This window comes from Lactuca sativa, chromosome 9 (assembly GCF_002870075.4).
Source record: "Lactuca sativa cultivar Salinas chromosome 9, Lsat_Salinas_v11, whole genome shotgun sequence".
Lineage (NCBI taxonomy): Eukaryota > Viridiplantae > Streptophyta > Magnoliopsida > Asterales > Asteraceae > Lactuca > Lactuca sativa.
The window spans coordinates 48090866-48106979 of record NC_056631.2 but is presented as its reverse complement, the minus strand read 5'-3'; the positions used below and the strand labels follow the sequence as shown (position 1 = coordinate 48106979).

At 34.3% G+C, this 16114-nt stretch overlaps 2 protein-coding genes across 2 annotated transcripts; both read right to left on the bottom strand.

The window, feature by feature from the left end:
• Positions 1-6754: 6754 nt before the first annotated feature.
• Positions 6755-10578, bottom strand: LOC111919569 (60S ribosomal protein L9). The gene is made up of 3 exons (XM_023915148.1): positions 10462-10578; positions 7017-7109; positions 6755-6877 (listed from the first exon to the last, which is right to left on the bottom strand). Exons 1-3 carry the CDS (start codon positions 10576-10578, stop codon positions 6755-6757), a joined length of 333 nt encoding a protein of 110 aa, XP_023770916.1.
• Positions 10579-12333: 1755 nt separating this feature from the next.
• On the bottom strand, positions 12334-14589 carry LOC111919544 (NAC domain-containing protein 17-like). The gene is made up of 3 exons (XM_052767188.1): positions 14231-14589; positions 13119-14060; positions 12334-12797 (listed from the first exon to the last, which is right to left on the bottom strand). The coding sequence occupies exons 1-3, from the start codon at positions 14436-14438 to the stop codon at positions 12352-12354; spliced, it is 1596 nt and encodes a 531-aa protein (XP_052623148.1). The 5' UTR covers positions 14439-14589; the 3' UTR covers positions 12334-12351.
• Positions 14590-16114: the final 1525 nt, after the last annotated feature.

Here is a 16114-nt window from a genome sequence, read left to right as displayed (position 1 = left end):
TTTTTGGTGACTTTGAAGGAAGTAGAACCCTTGGAAGTTGCATTTTGGTGTGGCTAGAGCTTGTGGATCCAGAATCGTCACCAACTTGGAAAGCTTTTGGAGGTATAAATCGATGGTTCTTTTGATATATCTAGTTAGGGTTTGTTTTTATGCTTTTATGGTCCTTTAAGCAATCCTTGAGAGTATGAGCTACTCCAGAAGCTAGGGATGGTAGATCTTAGCATTTTTTAGGTCTTTTGTTCATAAAAATGCAATCTTGGTGTGTTATATTGGACCATGCATGATTTAGGGTTATTATTATGGGTTTTTATTGAGTTTGGGTATCATTAAGGCATGCAAAGGAGTAAAGTTGTTAACTTTACATGTTAATACATCACTTAGGACCAGATCTGAGAATTCGGCATAGTGGCTTAACCAATTAAGCACTTAATAGCAAGTTGGTCTTGTTGTGAAGTATGTTGGGCGTGCCCACCTTGTATGTAGCACATACTGGCCAAAGATGGCGTACGCGGGGCGTAAGTCTGAGTACATCGGGCGTACTCAGCAGCCTTGACTTTTGTTGACTTTTGGGTTTTGGGTCGTATTTGGATTATTAGGGTGTTGCGCCTTGATGGGCCTAGTCTTTCTGACTTTGGGCCATTGTTAGGCTTTGGCCCTTCTTGGATTTGGGTCATAATGGACTTTAGGCGTTATTTAGGAATATGGGCGATATTTGGCTTTTAGAACCATTGAATTGGCCCTAGGTTTTAGGGCCAAGTAAGGAAAAGGTAAAATGGCCTTTCAACCTAGGTATTGGACAAGCGAACTAGATTCCTAGTTAAGGTATATGGCTCGACTATTAATTAGGATCTTTATTTGATTGACTAACACGGGGATTTTCCGGTTCAGTAGCCCGATCATTTGTTAAACTATCAGTTGACCGAGGTGAGTTTGCTCATTATACTGTAGGACACTAGGATATGTTATGTGCCTGTAGTCTTTGTGACTCCTAATGTATGTGTTATATGCATGTATTTCTGTTTGCTATATGTACGTGGGGTGAAATAGACTCGGTACTGCCTTGTGCTGACATATGAGTTAAAATAGACTCAGGGTAAAATAAACTCGAGGTTAAGATAGACCCGATATGGCCTTAGGCCAACACATGAGTTGAAATAGACTCGAGGGTGAAATAGATCGGACACAGCCTTGAGCTGGCAGATATGTATGGTATGTGGTATTTTAGGAAACTCACTATGCTTCGTGCTTACGTTTTTCAGTTTATGTTTCAGGTACTTCCAGATCGAAGGAGAAGAGATCGAGATGATCTCATCGCGCACACACACACACACACACACCATGATTTCCGCTTTACTTGACTCTTATGTATTTTGAATGTTTGATTGATATACTCACTTTTCCTTTATGGGTTTATGAATTTGATTGGTGATTTTATTATTATGAAAACGAAATTTTTGGTCTTAAATTTTGGGACTTTACACATGAAAAACCAACCAATATGTTACCAATCGAACCAATAAAGTTGGTAGCCAATATATATGATAACCAACATGTTTGGTTGCTAATATAATATCAATTAAGCAGTCTTGGTACGACAATGATACAAAAAGTTTGAATACCATAGTAATAGTATACCAACCATTTCATTTAGTGTGTGTGTATGTGTATATATATATATATATAAACAAAATCATATATTTTAATTGTTAATTGTGTTTAGTGTTTACAGTTTTAAGAACATTATGTAAGTCATTTGGTAGCATTAGTCAATAGTTATTACTAATTTAATGCACAAAATTAAAAGTTTACTTTAGCTTTACTTCAATAGAATTTTTTTGTAAATTAAAAGAACTATGTAACTAATTTCTTTACTGAACATTAATCGATGTCTTTGCTTATTTTTAAATCTTACAATAGAAATTTTAAAGAAGTTGGTATATATCATTAATAATTTATACCACCCAAACTTGTTGGTAGCCTAATATATTGGTACCAAGTATAGATGGTACTTTACTGGTAGAAATTTTTTTATATCAACTATAGTTGGTACGGTACATGGTTTAGCAAAAAAAGAATCTATACCGTACCAATTATATCCCTATATTAAACCCAAGTTCAAAAGTATCTTATTATTTAGTATTTCTACAACTTAGGTGTCCATCTTTAGCTTATAAAGGTGGTCGGTATCCTCTAAGTATTATCCTTAAGTATGAGCAAGACAGGAATTTTTTTTGGTGTGCTACCACATATAAAGGAACGGTGTTTTTCTCCATCACGATCTTCATCCCTTACCTCTCCATATCTTCTATATTTTTCTCCTAGATCAGCAAAAGGTTCTCGTTGTAGCCATCCTCTTGTCCTCACATGTCATCTTTTTCCCTTCTTAAGCCAAACATGCTCATCTTCAAGCCTAGCGAGTAGTATTGAGGTAAAATATTTAAGGTTTTTTTTATGAGAACAATCATACTAACCTAAAGTCAAAATTCCAAAAATAATGTAACACTCAGTTTTCATGTATAAGTTTTGATGTCTTACAGTGTGTTCGGTGTGGTGGTCATTTGATGTCCACAGTGCAGTGAGATCCTTGTCGCAATGTTGTGGCGGTTGGGGCTCAAAACCCTAGATCTCAGGCCTTGATCCCTATTTGAAGGATGTGGTGGCTAGGGTTCATCCAAAATCGGCCTCCATCACCCTCCCAAGTCCAGAGAGCAAACCCTAATCCCTTGCATTTATTTTGATATCATTTTAGTGTTCTTGGTAGCTTTTGAATGAAGAAGAAGAAGAGCATTGTGGTGAAAGTAACCTCTTAGCTAGCTCAAGGAATCCCTTTTAGCAACTTTTAGACCTTTGTAAGTCTTTTTACCCGGATCTTGTTAGTTTGTTTCTTGTAAAACTTAGGATCTAAGCTTTTTTGGTCCATTTGGTGGAGTTTTTGTGGAAGGATTCGATAATGTTTAAAGCTTAGTGAGTTCCCAGTATACCGCATAATCTACCATACATACAATATATCAACACCAATCCTTAGCTCTAACGCCGATCTTCCAAACCTCATATCCATAAAAATATTAAATACATTCATTCATACATGTCAACTACTGGCATTTTGCCACTGGCTCCCAGCCACCACTACTACCAACTCTCAGCCACCCTACAATCATCGACCTCGCACCAAAACTATACCATCGGCCTCGCATCGTAACTATACCATACTGAGGCCAATGCTAACTGAAGACTGTCTCCTGAATACGTAGTCACATATAGTCGGTAGTCAGATAGACAGACAAACAAGTGATCCCACTCGAGAGCGAACAATTAGACAATAACATCATAGTAAGGCATTAGACCAAGAGTTCTCAGGCTATCCAACTTAAACTACATGCAACCCCTAGGGTATCCACTCAACAATCCCCAATATCAACATTACCCTAACCAATCATGACACCTAAGAGTATCATAAAATCAATAAGCAAGACCCTACCAATCTAGCATACCATGACGCTAAGTGTCATACTCTACATAAACACAATACATAACGGCCTTAACCCAACTACAAGTTCCAGGGGACAAATCCTGGTCTTCCATACAAGACGTGAGATCATAAGTAGTTAGAGATCAGATAGATAGTCGAACAGATGATACACCCAAAAGCAAATAATCAAACAAGAACATTCCAATAAGGATTTAGACCAAGAGTTATCAAGCTATCTAACTTAACCACCTACGACCCTTAACAAACAAACGATACTATCATTACTTTTAACCATTCATGAAACCTAGAGCATCATATACTACATATGCATAGCAAGGAGTTATCCTAGTTTACTAGCATGCTCGTACTCTCACAACACCATTATCCTATCATACAAAGGATATACAATATCATATGTTTCATAGTAAGAAGACTCACCTGAATTGAAAAACTGGAGGAACACAACAACTCTTTCTCACTCCTTGCACTGACTAATCCCCACGAACCGTCCAATACCAAATACAGATAAATCCTTAGCCAATAACTCAATTCCTCCAAGTTTGACCCAAATTCAACTGTCAACCTAGTCAAAGTTAGCACCATATGGTGGGCCCTCCTTGGCCACGTCATGGGAAAGAAAATACAAAACAGTCGCGAATTAGAACTTCACCGCATCGTGGTCATTCCTTGGCTACATCGTGGTAACTGGCAGTTTCCTCAAATCTTTATTAAGAGCTTAATCCTTACAAATCAAGGCTCAAAACTTCATATCTAATTCTTCCCAATGACTTAGTGGATAAAGTTTCCAACTTTATCCATTAAGACCTCACCACAAGGCAAGATCTTAAGTTCTAAGTCCATTAAGTCCTTATTATGACCATCACTTGCTCATGGACCCAAGATAGCTCCAAACATGACTTTCTCATTCTCTGAAACTTAAGGGCCATTTGAGAGCCACAACAAGCTTTGGAGTTCCTCAAACTCCAAGAGCATTCATGGAAGGGACCAAAATCATCTAAAGTGAGCTAAAACTTGAAACAAGGAGGACAAAGGTCAAAATGTGAACTTTATACCTCCAGCAACTCAGAAGTCTGTATAGAATGATGGATCCAAGCTAGTTCCTTGCTTCCTTGCACCACAATGAACTTCCTTCTTCTTCAAGTTTCACCAAAAACTAAGAATAAGGCCTTCAATCATTCAAACAAGCTTACAAACATGAAATATGGGCTAGGGTTTCGAGATAGGAGGGTGGAGGTTGAAGAGAATGACCTAACTCTAAAGTTAAGGTCCATAAATATGGGAGAGACCCTAAAATCATGGGCTTAGACTGCAATAGTTGCCACATCATGGCCATTTTCATGCCACGTTGTGGAGCTCACCAGAGACATGTGTTTCATATAGATCATGCCACATTGTGGGAACCCATGCACCACGTCGTGGCAGAGGGTTTTTCTCCAACAATCCTATTTTTTTATCCATTTAAGTCTTTACTTGATGCTTCTGGAAAACAGTTGTTACATGTACTGGGTTCATGATCGAAACTTTAAATCAACTGTATATTAGAGTTCCATTTACTTCCAACCATGATCATAGTTTCCATTAATAACTATTGGAATCAATCAAATTTATTCCAAAATGATCATATAAGCTAGATTAATAATTTAATTTGAAGTTCCATTGGTTCTAGAATCAAATCATATCATCTTCAATACTATAACTTCCTTAAGAACTTGAATTCTTCAAATAAGGTCCATACAAGTTATTAGTGACATGGTTTTATCTCATCAACTATAATAAAGATAAAGAACTACATTCTAATCTTAAAAGAATCATTCGATTCCTGATTCAAGTTCCTATCTCAAATCCCTAAAAATCTAGAGTTTCAAACCTTCCATCATGATTTTATCCTAATTCTAACTTGAAAATGAGATAGATGTTGAAGGTAGATTGTATCTACAACATAAAATGAAACGACAAACCTATTCATCATCTTAAATTGATCTTAAATTCAGACTTATGAGAAGTCATAGAATAATAGATGAGATTTAGGGAAAATAAAAGAAAATTGTTACCTTCTTCAACTTAGGTGTGGATTCACACTCTAATTTCTTCAATTGGAACTCAAATTTGACTTTTTGATCACTTCCAAAATCATTCTCAATACATCTTCAAACAAAATTATGAACCCTTAGCACTTTTAGTCCTTCAAATTTTAAGTTTTCTCACTAATAATACCAACTTACTTTTAATTACCAAACAAGTTACAATCTTCAACTTAGAACCTACAATAAAAGCTTACATTCTTAACATATGGACCAAACTTGGTTAAGGTTTTGTCAAAACTAAGTTTCTACTCTCAAAATAATTTTTTTTTCTTCCTTAAATTTAACATTCTAATAATTTTGAAACATTTGAATTCTCTGTCTTTTTATTTCAATTATTTATATATTTTGTTTTATTTGGTATATTCACTTTTAATTTATCAAAATAATTTCACTTAAATGGTTAAAATGTAACCCCAAATTACAATTATCCACTATTTTGGGATGATTATGTGAGAATTTTGTCTCTCGAAATCAAAATGAAAAACTAAAATTATAACTTTCCCAAGATTAACCGGCTTGGAAATTGTATTTTATGTTTTCGAATTAGAAAGGAGTGAAAGGTATCATTCCGCTTCCTTTCATTAAAAACTCATGAACACCAAAAAAATTCGTTTCTTTTTCACTTCTATCAATTTATTTTCTCTTCCCTCGTTAAATTGAACTCATGAATAAGTTTTAAAGTTAGATATGGATTTTTGCTTTGATATCTACTTATGTCTCACTTCCTTTTATCATATATAATTAATGAATTAGGTTAACTTTCATTATTCGTGTAATCTACCGAAGTCTTAGGTGCTATTTGGTTCACAAAATGTTGTTAAAGGAATTGGAATTGAAATTGGAAAAGGAATTTGTCAGGAATTTGAATCCAATTCCATATCCTGTTTGGTTGGTTGGCAGGAAATGGAATTGGAATTAATTCTAGATTACGTTTGGTAGGCAGGAATTGGAATTTGAATCCTTGTAAAATGACAAAATTGTCCTTTTTGTCTATTTTGCTTAATTTTACATTATTTTTCAACTCATTTTTAAAGATACATTATATAAATTATAAAAATAGTAAAAAAAGAACTTCAATCATATTGACAAACAAAAACAGTCGGGATTTGATATAATTGATGCATAAACAAGACCAAAATCAGAGTACAATAGTAATTAAAGTTCAAGAAAACTTTAGAACTCAATTGTCACAGAACTCTATCTTTCCCTTGTTACTCACATAGTTACCATCAAGAAACTTTTGGATATCCTTGTTCTTCATAACAAGAAACTTTTGGATATCCTTTTTCTTCATAACACATTTCTGCATATACGAAATCACAATCACTAAACCATTATCAAATGATAAAACAGATAAAAAAAACAGAGAACATTGATAATTTGATATAAAAACTCGTATGTGTGAAAGAATAGTGCTTAATTAGGGCTGAAGATCGAGAAACAAGCTCATTGTCATTTCCATCTAGAATCAATTCATCCTTAACCTTCTTGTATCTGACCACGGTCACTCCATCAAGCATATCCACCTTCCTCACCTATTTGTAAATAAAAAAGATATATTAACCAAACACATTAAAGAAAACCAGAGATAAACTAAGTTCGTATAAGGAAAATAACTCAAAATGAAATAACATGCATCTAAACTAAAAACGAACTGTGTGTAGAAGATTAGGCAAGAAACTACATGTGATAAACCGAAATTTTCTACTGCTTTGAAAGCTCAGTCAGTCAACTCAACTTAGTGTCAGACTCATTCCTGCTATCATTTAGCACAATTTAGAGTCGGTTTGAGCGTTCTGAGCCTTGTATACTTAAGGGATAAGTGTTGGGGTTTATCTGCTGAAGTTATAGTACAAAGATCAAGCCTAAATCACCAGGACCAGGAGTTCACGGCCACCACACCGGAGTTTATGGCCGTAAACTCCATGTGGGCCATAAACTCACCCTATATGATCAAGTGTTGGCCATTTGTTTCATTTCTTTCCTTCTTTGGCCGATTTTCCCTCATCTCTCTCAACTATCATCCCGATCTTCACCTTAGATCTTCAAAACTAGTGAGTATTTTTCCTTGACTTGTTGATACACCTCTTAATCTAGCATTCTCTCATGATTCCATCCATAAAAATCATGTTTTCATAGATCTTCAAGTTTCACCAAGAACACACACTAGTGTTCTTGGCCAAAACCGACCCTTTCAAGCTCCTATATCGTAAGTACTCTTGTCCTAGCTTGTTATGTACTAGATTAAACTTTTTTAGGCCTTAGAAACATCAAGAATCATGGGTTGGAAGAGAGTTTACGGACAAGGATCTCCCAAGGCCGTAAAGTGCCTATAAGTGTGCAATGTTGCCCTAATTTCCTCCCTTATGCTTAGAACTTGGACTAGAACCCTCCTCCATTGAACTAGGGACCTTAAATTTCAATTTGGTACATAATACCATGATTTTACGGCCGTAAACTCATGGAGAAATGGTCCTTAGGTCGTAAACTCCTCAACACTCTCCATTGAGTGGGTCTTTCACATCCTTGGGCAGAGCAAAATTCCCTCAAGTTTCCCTAGCCTTCAAACCCACACTTAGGCATTTATGACCATGAGTTTACGGTCGTGAACTCCTTGGGGCCGTAAACCCATGGTATTAAACTCCAAAGAGAGTGGTCCTTGGTCCATAAACTCAATAGCAATGCCTTACAACCCTTAGATGCAACCCTAAGTTCTTATAACACTTGAATCCAAGTGTTTCCTTGTTGTAGGGTGTTTATACATGTCTAATTAGTGTTATAATCACTAATTATATACATATATATATATATATATATATATATATATATATATATATATATATATATATATATATATATATATATGTCTTTATATGTTATTAGGATCATTGTGTGTGTTCAAGTCTTCACTTGACACCTAGCACCTTGTCTAACACTTCCATCCAAACCACTCACTACAGGTGAGTTCATACCCCTTAATTAACCTTTTAAATGTTTTTAAATGATTTTATGTGGGGGGGGGGGGGGGGAATACAAGTTGAATCATACTAGTTATTATATCAATCACATGTGATTAATAACTAGTACACAAATGGATTTACTACGCTTTTAGCTGTTTTACCACGCATACTACTTCAAATGACTTCCTCAAACGTTTTTACATGTTAAACTATTTATCAAGTTGTCTTACATACTGTATCTTTCCTTTCAAACTCTGTTACAATTGTGTTTCAAACAAAGGATTTCTTATACTTTAAACGGTTCTTATTAAACAAACTGCTTTTAAATCATTTTATAAACTGACATCAAGTCATCAATTTTTATTTATTAAACTTTTCAAAGGTTTTACAAAACTTCTTTTAAACTTTTATATTGTCAAATGCATGCCTATATATGTATAGTTATAAAAGTAATGTTTAAAGGACTTAGGACTGCTAGCTCGCTTTAATTCTTTTTCCTTGTTTGGATATGGCCTTGGTACTTGTCTGATCAATCACACTGTTCAATAGTTCACTTCAATTTTGATATCGGTTATTTGTCCGAATGTCTTCTAAATATTAGTTATATATTATGTATACATATATAGACATAAAAGTTCTATCAATCAATTCAGTACCTTTGGGTAGCAAAGGCATACTTTCGGTTATACACGTACATTACTAGTAACTATAATAGGTATAGTTAGGAGATACTACTTACTATTCCTAGTACAAGGAATCACACAAGAGTCAGTTCATTTATGAGTCTATACAAATATACTACATGCTATATGAAGAGAGAGACTATTACATACTATATGAAGAGATACTATTACATACTATATGAAGAGATACTACTACATACTATACTAGGAAGACGTTTACACAATACGGGACTGACCATTCTACACCCGGTTGCTAGCTACAGTGGGATCAGCTCATCCATGGATGACCTCGGTTGTATCGTTCGGTGAGTTACCACGCCGTGTTTATCCTAAGACAAAAGGATACGATTTCAATGATTATATTATTTTCCTTATTACCTTTATTTTGTAACTCATTCACATAAACGATGAGGTAGACTATATTTTAATAATACTAGTTATACAAGGGAAAAACCTTCATTTTTACAGAGGTTCAAACCTTCAAAACAGTCGGGTCTTGGTAGAAGACTACTTTGTATACTAGTAGAAAATATGGGATTTTCTAGGGTTTTCATACTTATACAAAATTGTTCATCAAACATTTACAAGTCTTTTCTTTACAGTTTTACTAATCAATGACACTAAAATACTTATGAATTCACCAGCTTAAATGTTGATCTATACTTTCAAAATAACTTGTATTCTCAGGTCACCGGTAGACAGGTACGATGACCAGGTTTTGAGAAGACGAAGCAGTCAAGACTCGTCTTTTATTTTGATTACTTATGTTCATGTCTTATTCTATGAAGGGACACACTTGTATTAAAATTATACTATTAATGCAATGGATGATGTTGTTGTTTGTTTACTACTTTGCACTATTGTGATACTTTACATGACGTCCTCCGCCCCAGAACGTTTCCGCCGTTCTTGGTTTTGGGGTGTGACACTACATGTTTTTATTTTCACATTCCTCTGATGTAAACAATTTTAGAGCAAGATTAATTGCATAAAAATTTTATTAGCATCGATTGAAGAGAAAGAAAGGGATTTTTTTTCAAATTCTCATATCAACAGGGTCACAGTTGCGATTGAAGAAAAAGAAACCCTCTAGTGATGTCACAGTAGCCACATTTGGGGTCGACTTCAAAAGGGGTTGTTTGGTTTGAATGTATGATGCGATTAAAGAGAGATGGAGAGGGAGATAGAGAGAGAGAGAGAGAGATACATACACATAGAGAGAAAGAGGGAGAGAGAGAAATCACCTGTGATGAAGCTCGTCGGACGATGGCTGTGACGAAGTGGAGAAGACGCAGTGCAGAAGAAAGGTTGTAAGCTGCACACGAATGAGATGAATACGATAGGTTTACCTGATGAATCATGTTTAGTGATGGCAAAATCATAATCTGCTACTTTCCATGTTATGAAGGAATTAATTCCATTAAGATGGTGAAGGAATGAACTTTCCTTCATTTGAAGGAAAAATATTTCATTTAGGATTCCTTTTCCTTCCCTTAAATATGAACCAAACACAAGAATTCGAGAGAATTGGAATCCTTTTCCCTCGAATTCCACTCCATTCCTGCCAAACAAACATCCCCTTATATTAGGTTTACTTCAACTTCAAAATAATTTCTAAGGATCCTTATTCATCCGTATAACCTTGTAGATATTTTCATCTTCCATTTATAAAAAAATGTCCCAAAACTTTTACTCGATATTCTCTTAAGTATTACCAAATCAAATCTTCTAGTCTCGCGTATTTTTTTTCGAATTTTCATTAAGGGCGTGTTCGGCAAAAATAACTGATAGCGGATAGCTTATAGCTGCTAGCGTTTTGTTAAACGTTACGTGAAGTAGTATTTAGATTTGGAGCGTTTTATTTAAACTAAATGCTAGAAGTTCATTGTGTCAAACGATACTTTTTGTTTGAAACGGAGCGTTTTATTAAACGCTAGAAGTTAGAAGCACTCAAACGCTCACAAACTTTTCGTGCTGAACACACCCTAAGTGAATTAAATCTTCAAAATAGTTAATTTTAGAGTGAAAATATAAAGTTATTATCTTCTTATTAAGCTTCGTACTCATTTCTATACATAAGCTTTGACACTTCTTTAGTATTAAGCTCAACGGAGTGGACCGTGACAACACTCGACATGTCCGAGCTGGCTTCGGTGAACACTGCGCCACCAACTCGGCATGCCAAGTCCGGTGGGCATTTTCAGTAGGTAGGTGTGTGTGTGTGTGTGTGTGAGAGAGAGAGAGAGAGAGAGAGAGAGAGAGAGAGAGAGATTTGTTTCTTTTTTTTATTTACCATTTAATTAAATTTTACAATTTCAAAAATATCTTATTTTCAATAAAAAATACCCCTATCAAAATATAATCGTTTTTTTTCAAAATTTTAAAATTTAAACCTTCTGTCATCTATTATAAATAACAACATACTTTTTTATTCTTCACCACATTCAAATCTCTTTAATTCAACTTTTCTAATCTTCGTATTTTCCATCTTCTTCAAAACCTCATCGCCAAAAAAATTACTTGTGCTTAATCAACTGATGAAGAGATCATATTCGCTGGTCAATAGCTGGTTCATTGACTGATGTTAGAGCATACATAATCAACATTAACGTCATTACGCCTACTTTTTGGAGGTAAGTCGCCGAAAAATACAACCGCAAATCAATTCTACCTCGAAATAGAGATCGACTTCTCCAAATTGAGACAAACAAACGCAATTTCAATTCGGCTTAACTATGTGTTTCATAAGATGATGCATGAAGCAAAACAACGTAAAACTAAAAATACTCTATTAATAAATGCTCTCAAGGCTTTCTGCCAAGAAACTTAACCTCTGCCAAGAAACTCACAAACCTTTTCGTCTTAGAGTTTTGACAAATTATGAAACGGTACGACAAATGATATTGACTTTAAGCTCATAGTCTTCTAATTTCTAATAGGTTGTGTCTTAAATTCGTAGTTTTTTTGTGTGTTAGTTTAATTTGAAGTATGTTATGTTTTTTTTTTTTAATTTCAAGTGTTTTTCCTTTCGTTATTTAAATTTCTATTTTTCATGTATTAAACTTTTAGGTTTTGTAATTTAAAATTCTATGTTGAACTTTTTTGGTGTGTTGTAATTTTGTTTAACTAATGTTCTACTTGTGTTTCTCATTCACATTTACATACTTCACCCCATGATTTAGAATTACACCTTTTTCAGATTCTCCACCTTCATCCAAACCATATGAATGTTTCACAATATGCATTTTGCTAGTAACTCGATAGATGTCCCTAAAAATACACATAATATAGCAAACAACACTCCAAGAACAGAAAAATAAACAAATACCCTTTGGTCTCAATGACCTTTTTACCCTTCTAGTCACATGAGTAACAGCCCCATCGGCATTGCTGATTCTACCAAAACTAGGAATAAGATCAAACGCCTTATTCGTAAGAGCTTTGCTCTCCAATGCCAATGCCAATGCCAATGCCAGACTTATGGCAGAAGAAAACCAGGAATCCGTCCCACCATCATCTTCTCCGGTTTTCTGATTCTGATTCACACCGGAATCGGGTATTCCAGACTTGTCATTTATACCTAGAGAAAATAAACAAACAAACGACAAAAAGAACTTGCATATCAGCTAACAGTTTACATCATACTAATACCACACTGATAGCAATGAACTCTTGAATGTTTGGCTTAAACTCTCCCCTGTTCACAGTTGGGCTTGAGAGTTCTCACCATTTTCCATCTGATCAAGAGCCCCAAAATGTTAGCCAAATGTAAACACTGTACACTAAGAAAGGCTAAAATCGTAATTTATTTACATTTCAATGTCAAACACTTTCAATGATTGATAAACAACCCTTGTATATCAGAATGTGTCGCCTCCATAGTTTGGAGCAAATTCAGTACCTGAAGGAGCAAAAATGGTGACATCAGTTGAGTCTTCAGTTTCTTGGTTGTGTGTCCAGAGGCTGGAATTGTAATCATTTGAATATGAATGTAGACCAGAGTTTTCTATTCCAAAGTCAAGATTACTCGTGTAAAATGGTTGACTTTTAAAAGGATTCACTTCGTTGAACTGGGTTGCATTATTGTAGAACTCAAGTGCACAAAACTCATCAACACCACCAAACTGAAAATCATCAAACATTGAGCTTTGAAAAGATGGTTGTGGACCTTGTAGATCATCCAGTTCAAGAAAATCTTCATTGATCACCAAAGGTTGTGGCAGTGGCAGTAGCAGTGGCACCTCCTCCACACAAGTGATCACCGATGGTTCTTTTGCTGACTGGGCCAAATCAGAACCAGGGTGCACCTCCAACTGTACATGGCTCGGGTTATTTGCACTGTTGACTGGATGAGATTGAGCCAGTGGTTCAACAATCTCAGGTTCACTAGTTAACTTAGGCTGATTGACTGAAGTATTATTGATGTTCTTCACAAGAAGTGATTCAACATCTAAACAGTTATCATCATCGCTCCATTCTTCTTCAACAAAGGGAGCACCATACTGCTCACCATTCTTGGGACCTGGTCCGCTTTTCTTAAATACTTTGCACAGGGTGTAGTGTTCTTGTACATTCTTGCATCTCTTGAGCTCCTCTTCTTCCATGGAGTACTCGTGCATCACCCAATCTGTGCGTTTACCAGAGGGTGCACGGCCTTCATAAAAAACGAGAGTTTTCTTTATTCCAACTGTGCGAGAGTAGTGCTTAATGAGACGATCCTTTCCGGTGGCTTTCCAATAACCATGTTTTGTCCCCCTGTTTGATCTTCCTCCATTAGAATACTTCTTATCGCGATGAGTAAAAAAGAACCACTGCCTGTCGCCGGTTTTCCATTTAGCTTTACCTGCATTTGGAAATTAGGTATGATAAGTAACGAATGATTAACCATTCCAAAACTCAAAAGAATAAACAGAACTTGGTGATTACAGAATCAAAGAAATCTAAAAACCAATTCGTGATATCAATAAACAGCAGACGACGAGTATAATAAAGTACAAGAGTGGATGTATATACCTGGCAACTCTTCTGGTTCCCATTTACAAACATCAATTTCGCCGATGATATCAAGCTTGAGTGATCGACCGCAGGTTTTCTTTTTCAGATAATACAGAATCAGCTCCTCATCGGTCGGATGGAACCGGAAACCAGGAGGGAAGCACTTTTCACCGGAGGACGATGATGACTTGGAAACAGTGACTGCTGCGATTGATTCAGAATCCATGAATTTGGTGGAAAGATTTGTGAGTGAAGTGGTGCTTGTGATTGATTGAAGTTGAAAACATAAACCCTAGGGTTTGAGAGATGGAAGCTAAGCGTGTAGAGGAAGAATCGAGTCCCCGAATGGGTGGACTCGGTGAGATTTGCGTATTGGCGTTTATTGGATCTAGTTTATATAGGCTGCGCTTTCAACTTAAATTGCGGGTATATTTTGTCTTATTTTTTTATCTCTTTTTTTTTCGAAGTCGTAACTATTGACTTATTTTAATAAAATTTGTATGAAAATCTAAAAAATAATTAATCCAAGAAAATCTATATTTCGTTTTTCTTAACAAAAAAAAAACACACAATTACTTTTCGGGATACTCTCATAAAAGGAAACTAAGTTGTCATAGAAGATAGACTCAATTCTTTCATTACTTTTTTTTTTTTTTTTTTTTGTATTTTAAGGGAACTAAGTTCATATTTGGGAGCTTAAAAGGTCATTATTAAGGTAAGCTAATGACTTTATGTCTGGTCATCAAAATCCACTTTTAAGACCATCTCCAAAACATTTTATTTTTTTCTTTAATTTGTTTCTTTTTAGATTGAGTAAAAAATTAGATAAATAGTTTTATCTCTAACTTTACTTTATTTTCTATCTTATTTTTTATCCCAAAAAATATATTCTTAGAATATTCTATTTTTATAACTTAAACATATTGTCAAATACATCCCACTAATTAAATTTTAACATATAAATATAAATATATATATATATATATATATATATATATATATATATATATATCATATTTTTTCATTACAAAGTATATTATCATAAATAAAATGTTTATATGTAATAAATTTAAATTAATTATTACTTTATTATAAATAATTATTAAATAAATATATCTATATCACGATCGTATTTGATTACTATTTATAAATTATGTTATCATATTTTAAGTTTTTAGTATATATTTAATTTTTTTATATGAATTCAATAAATAAATATTAAACTCTATATCTATAACTAATTAATATAAATTAGTATATAATATGATATTATAAATATTAAATATTGCATTTAAATTATAATTAGTGATTAAAAATAAATTAGAAATGTGTAAGATAAAAATAAGAGACTAAAATTGGCAACCGAAACTTCAACTTCATTTTTTGAGATATAAATAGTATTCCCTCAAATATGTAGGAATACTATTCAAATCTCTAAAAATGGAGATAGAAATAAGGTAGAATTGAAGAAAAATAGGTGAAAAAATGAGAGAAAATGGAGTTTGGAGTGGTTTGAGGATGCCCTAAGTAAGCAAAGTTTGTGCCACGTCCATAAATGAGATTATCATGTGTGATTTATCTAATTCAAATCTACTTAAATTAGACAAACATTTTTTTCATTCCTTTAAAAAAATAATAAATAACCCTTTTCTCAAACATTCTTCCTGATGATGGCAGCATACATCAAGATCGATCTTCATTTTCAAGGAATCTTCATCAACAAATCATTTTGCTACTCTAATGGTATACATCATATGTTGCGAAAATGTCGATTTGCATGTATGGACTTTAACGAATGTGTTAGCTTTCTTGAAAGATTTATATATGAGAAGTTTGCAAAGCTTTATTATTATGTGCTAGATATTGAATTCCCAAAAGATTTAAGATTGATTATAAAGAGTT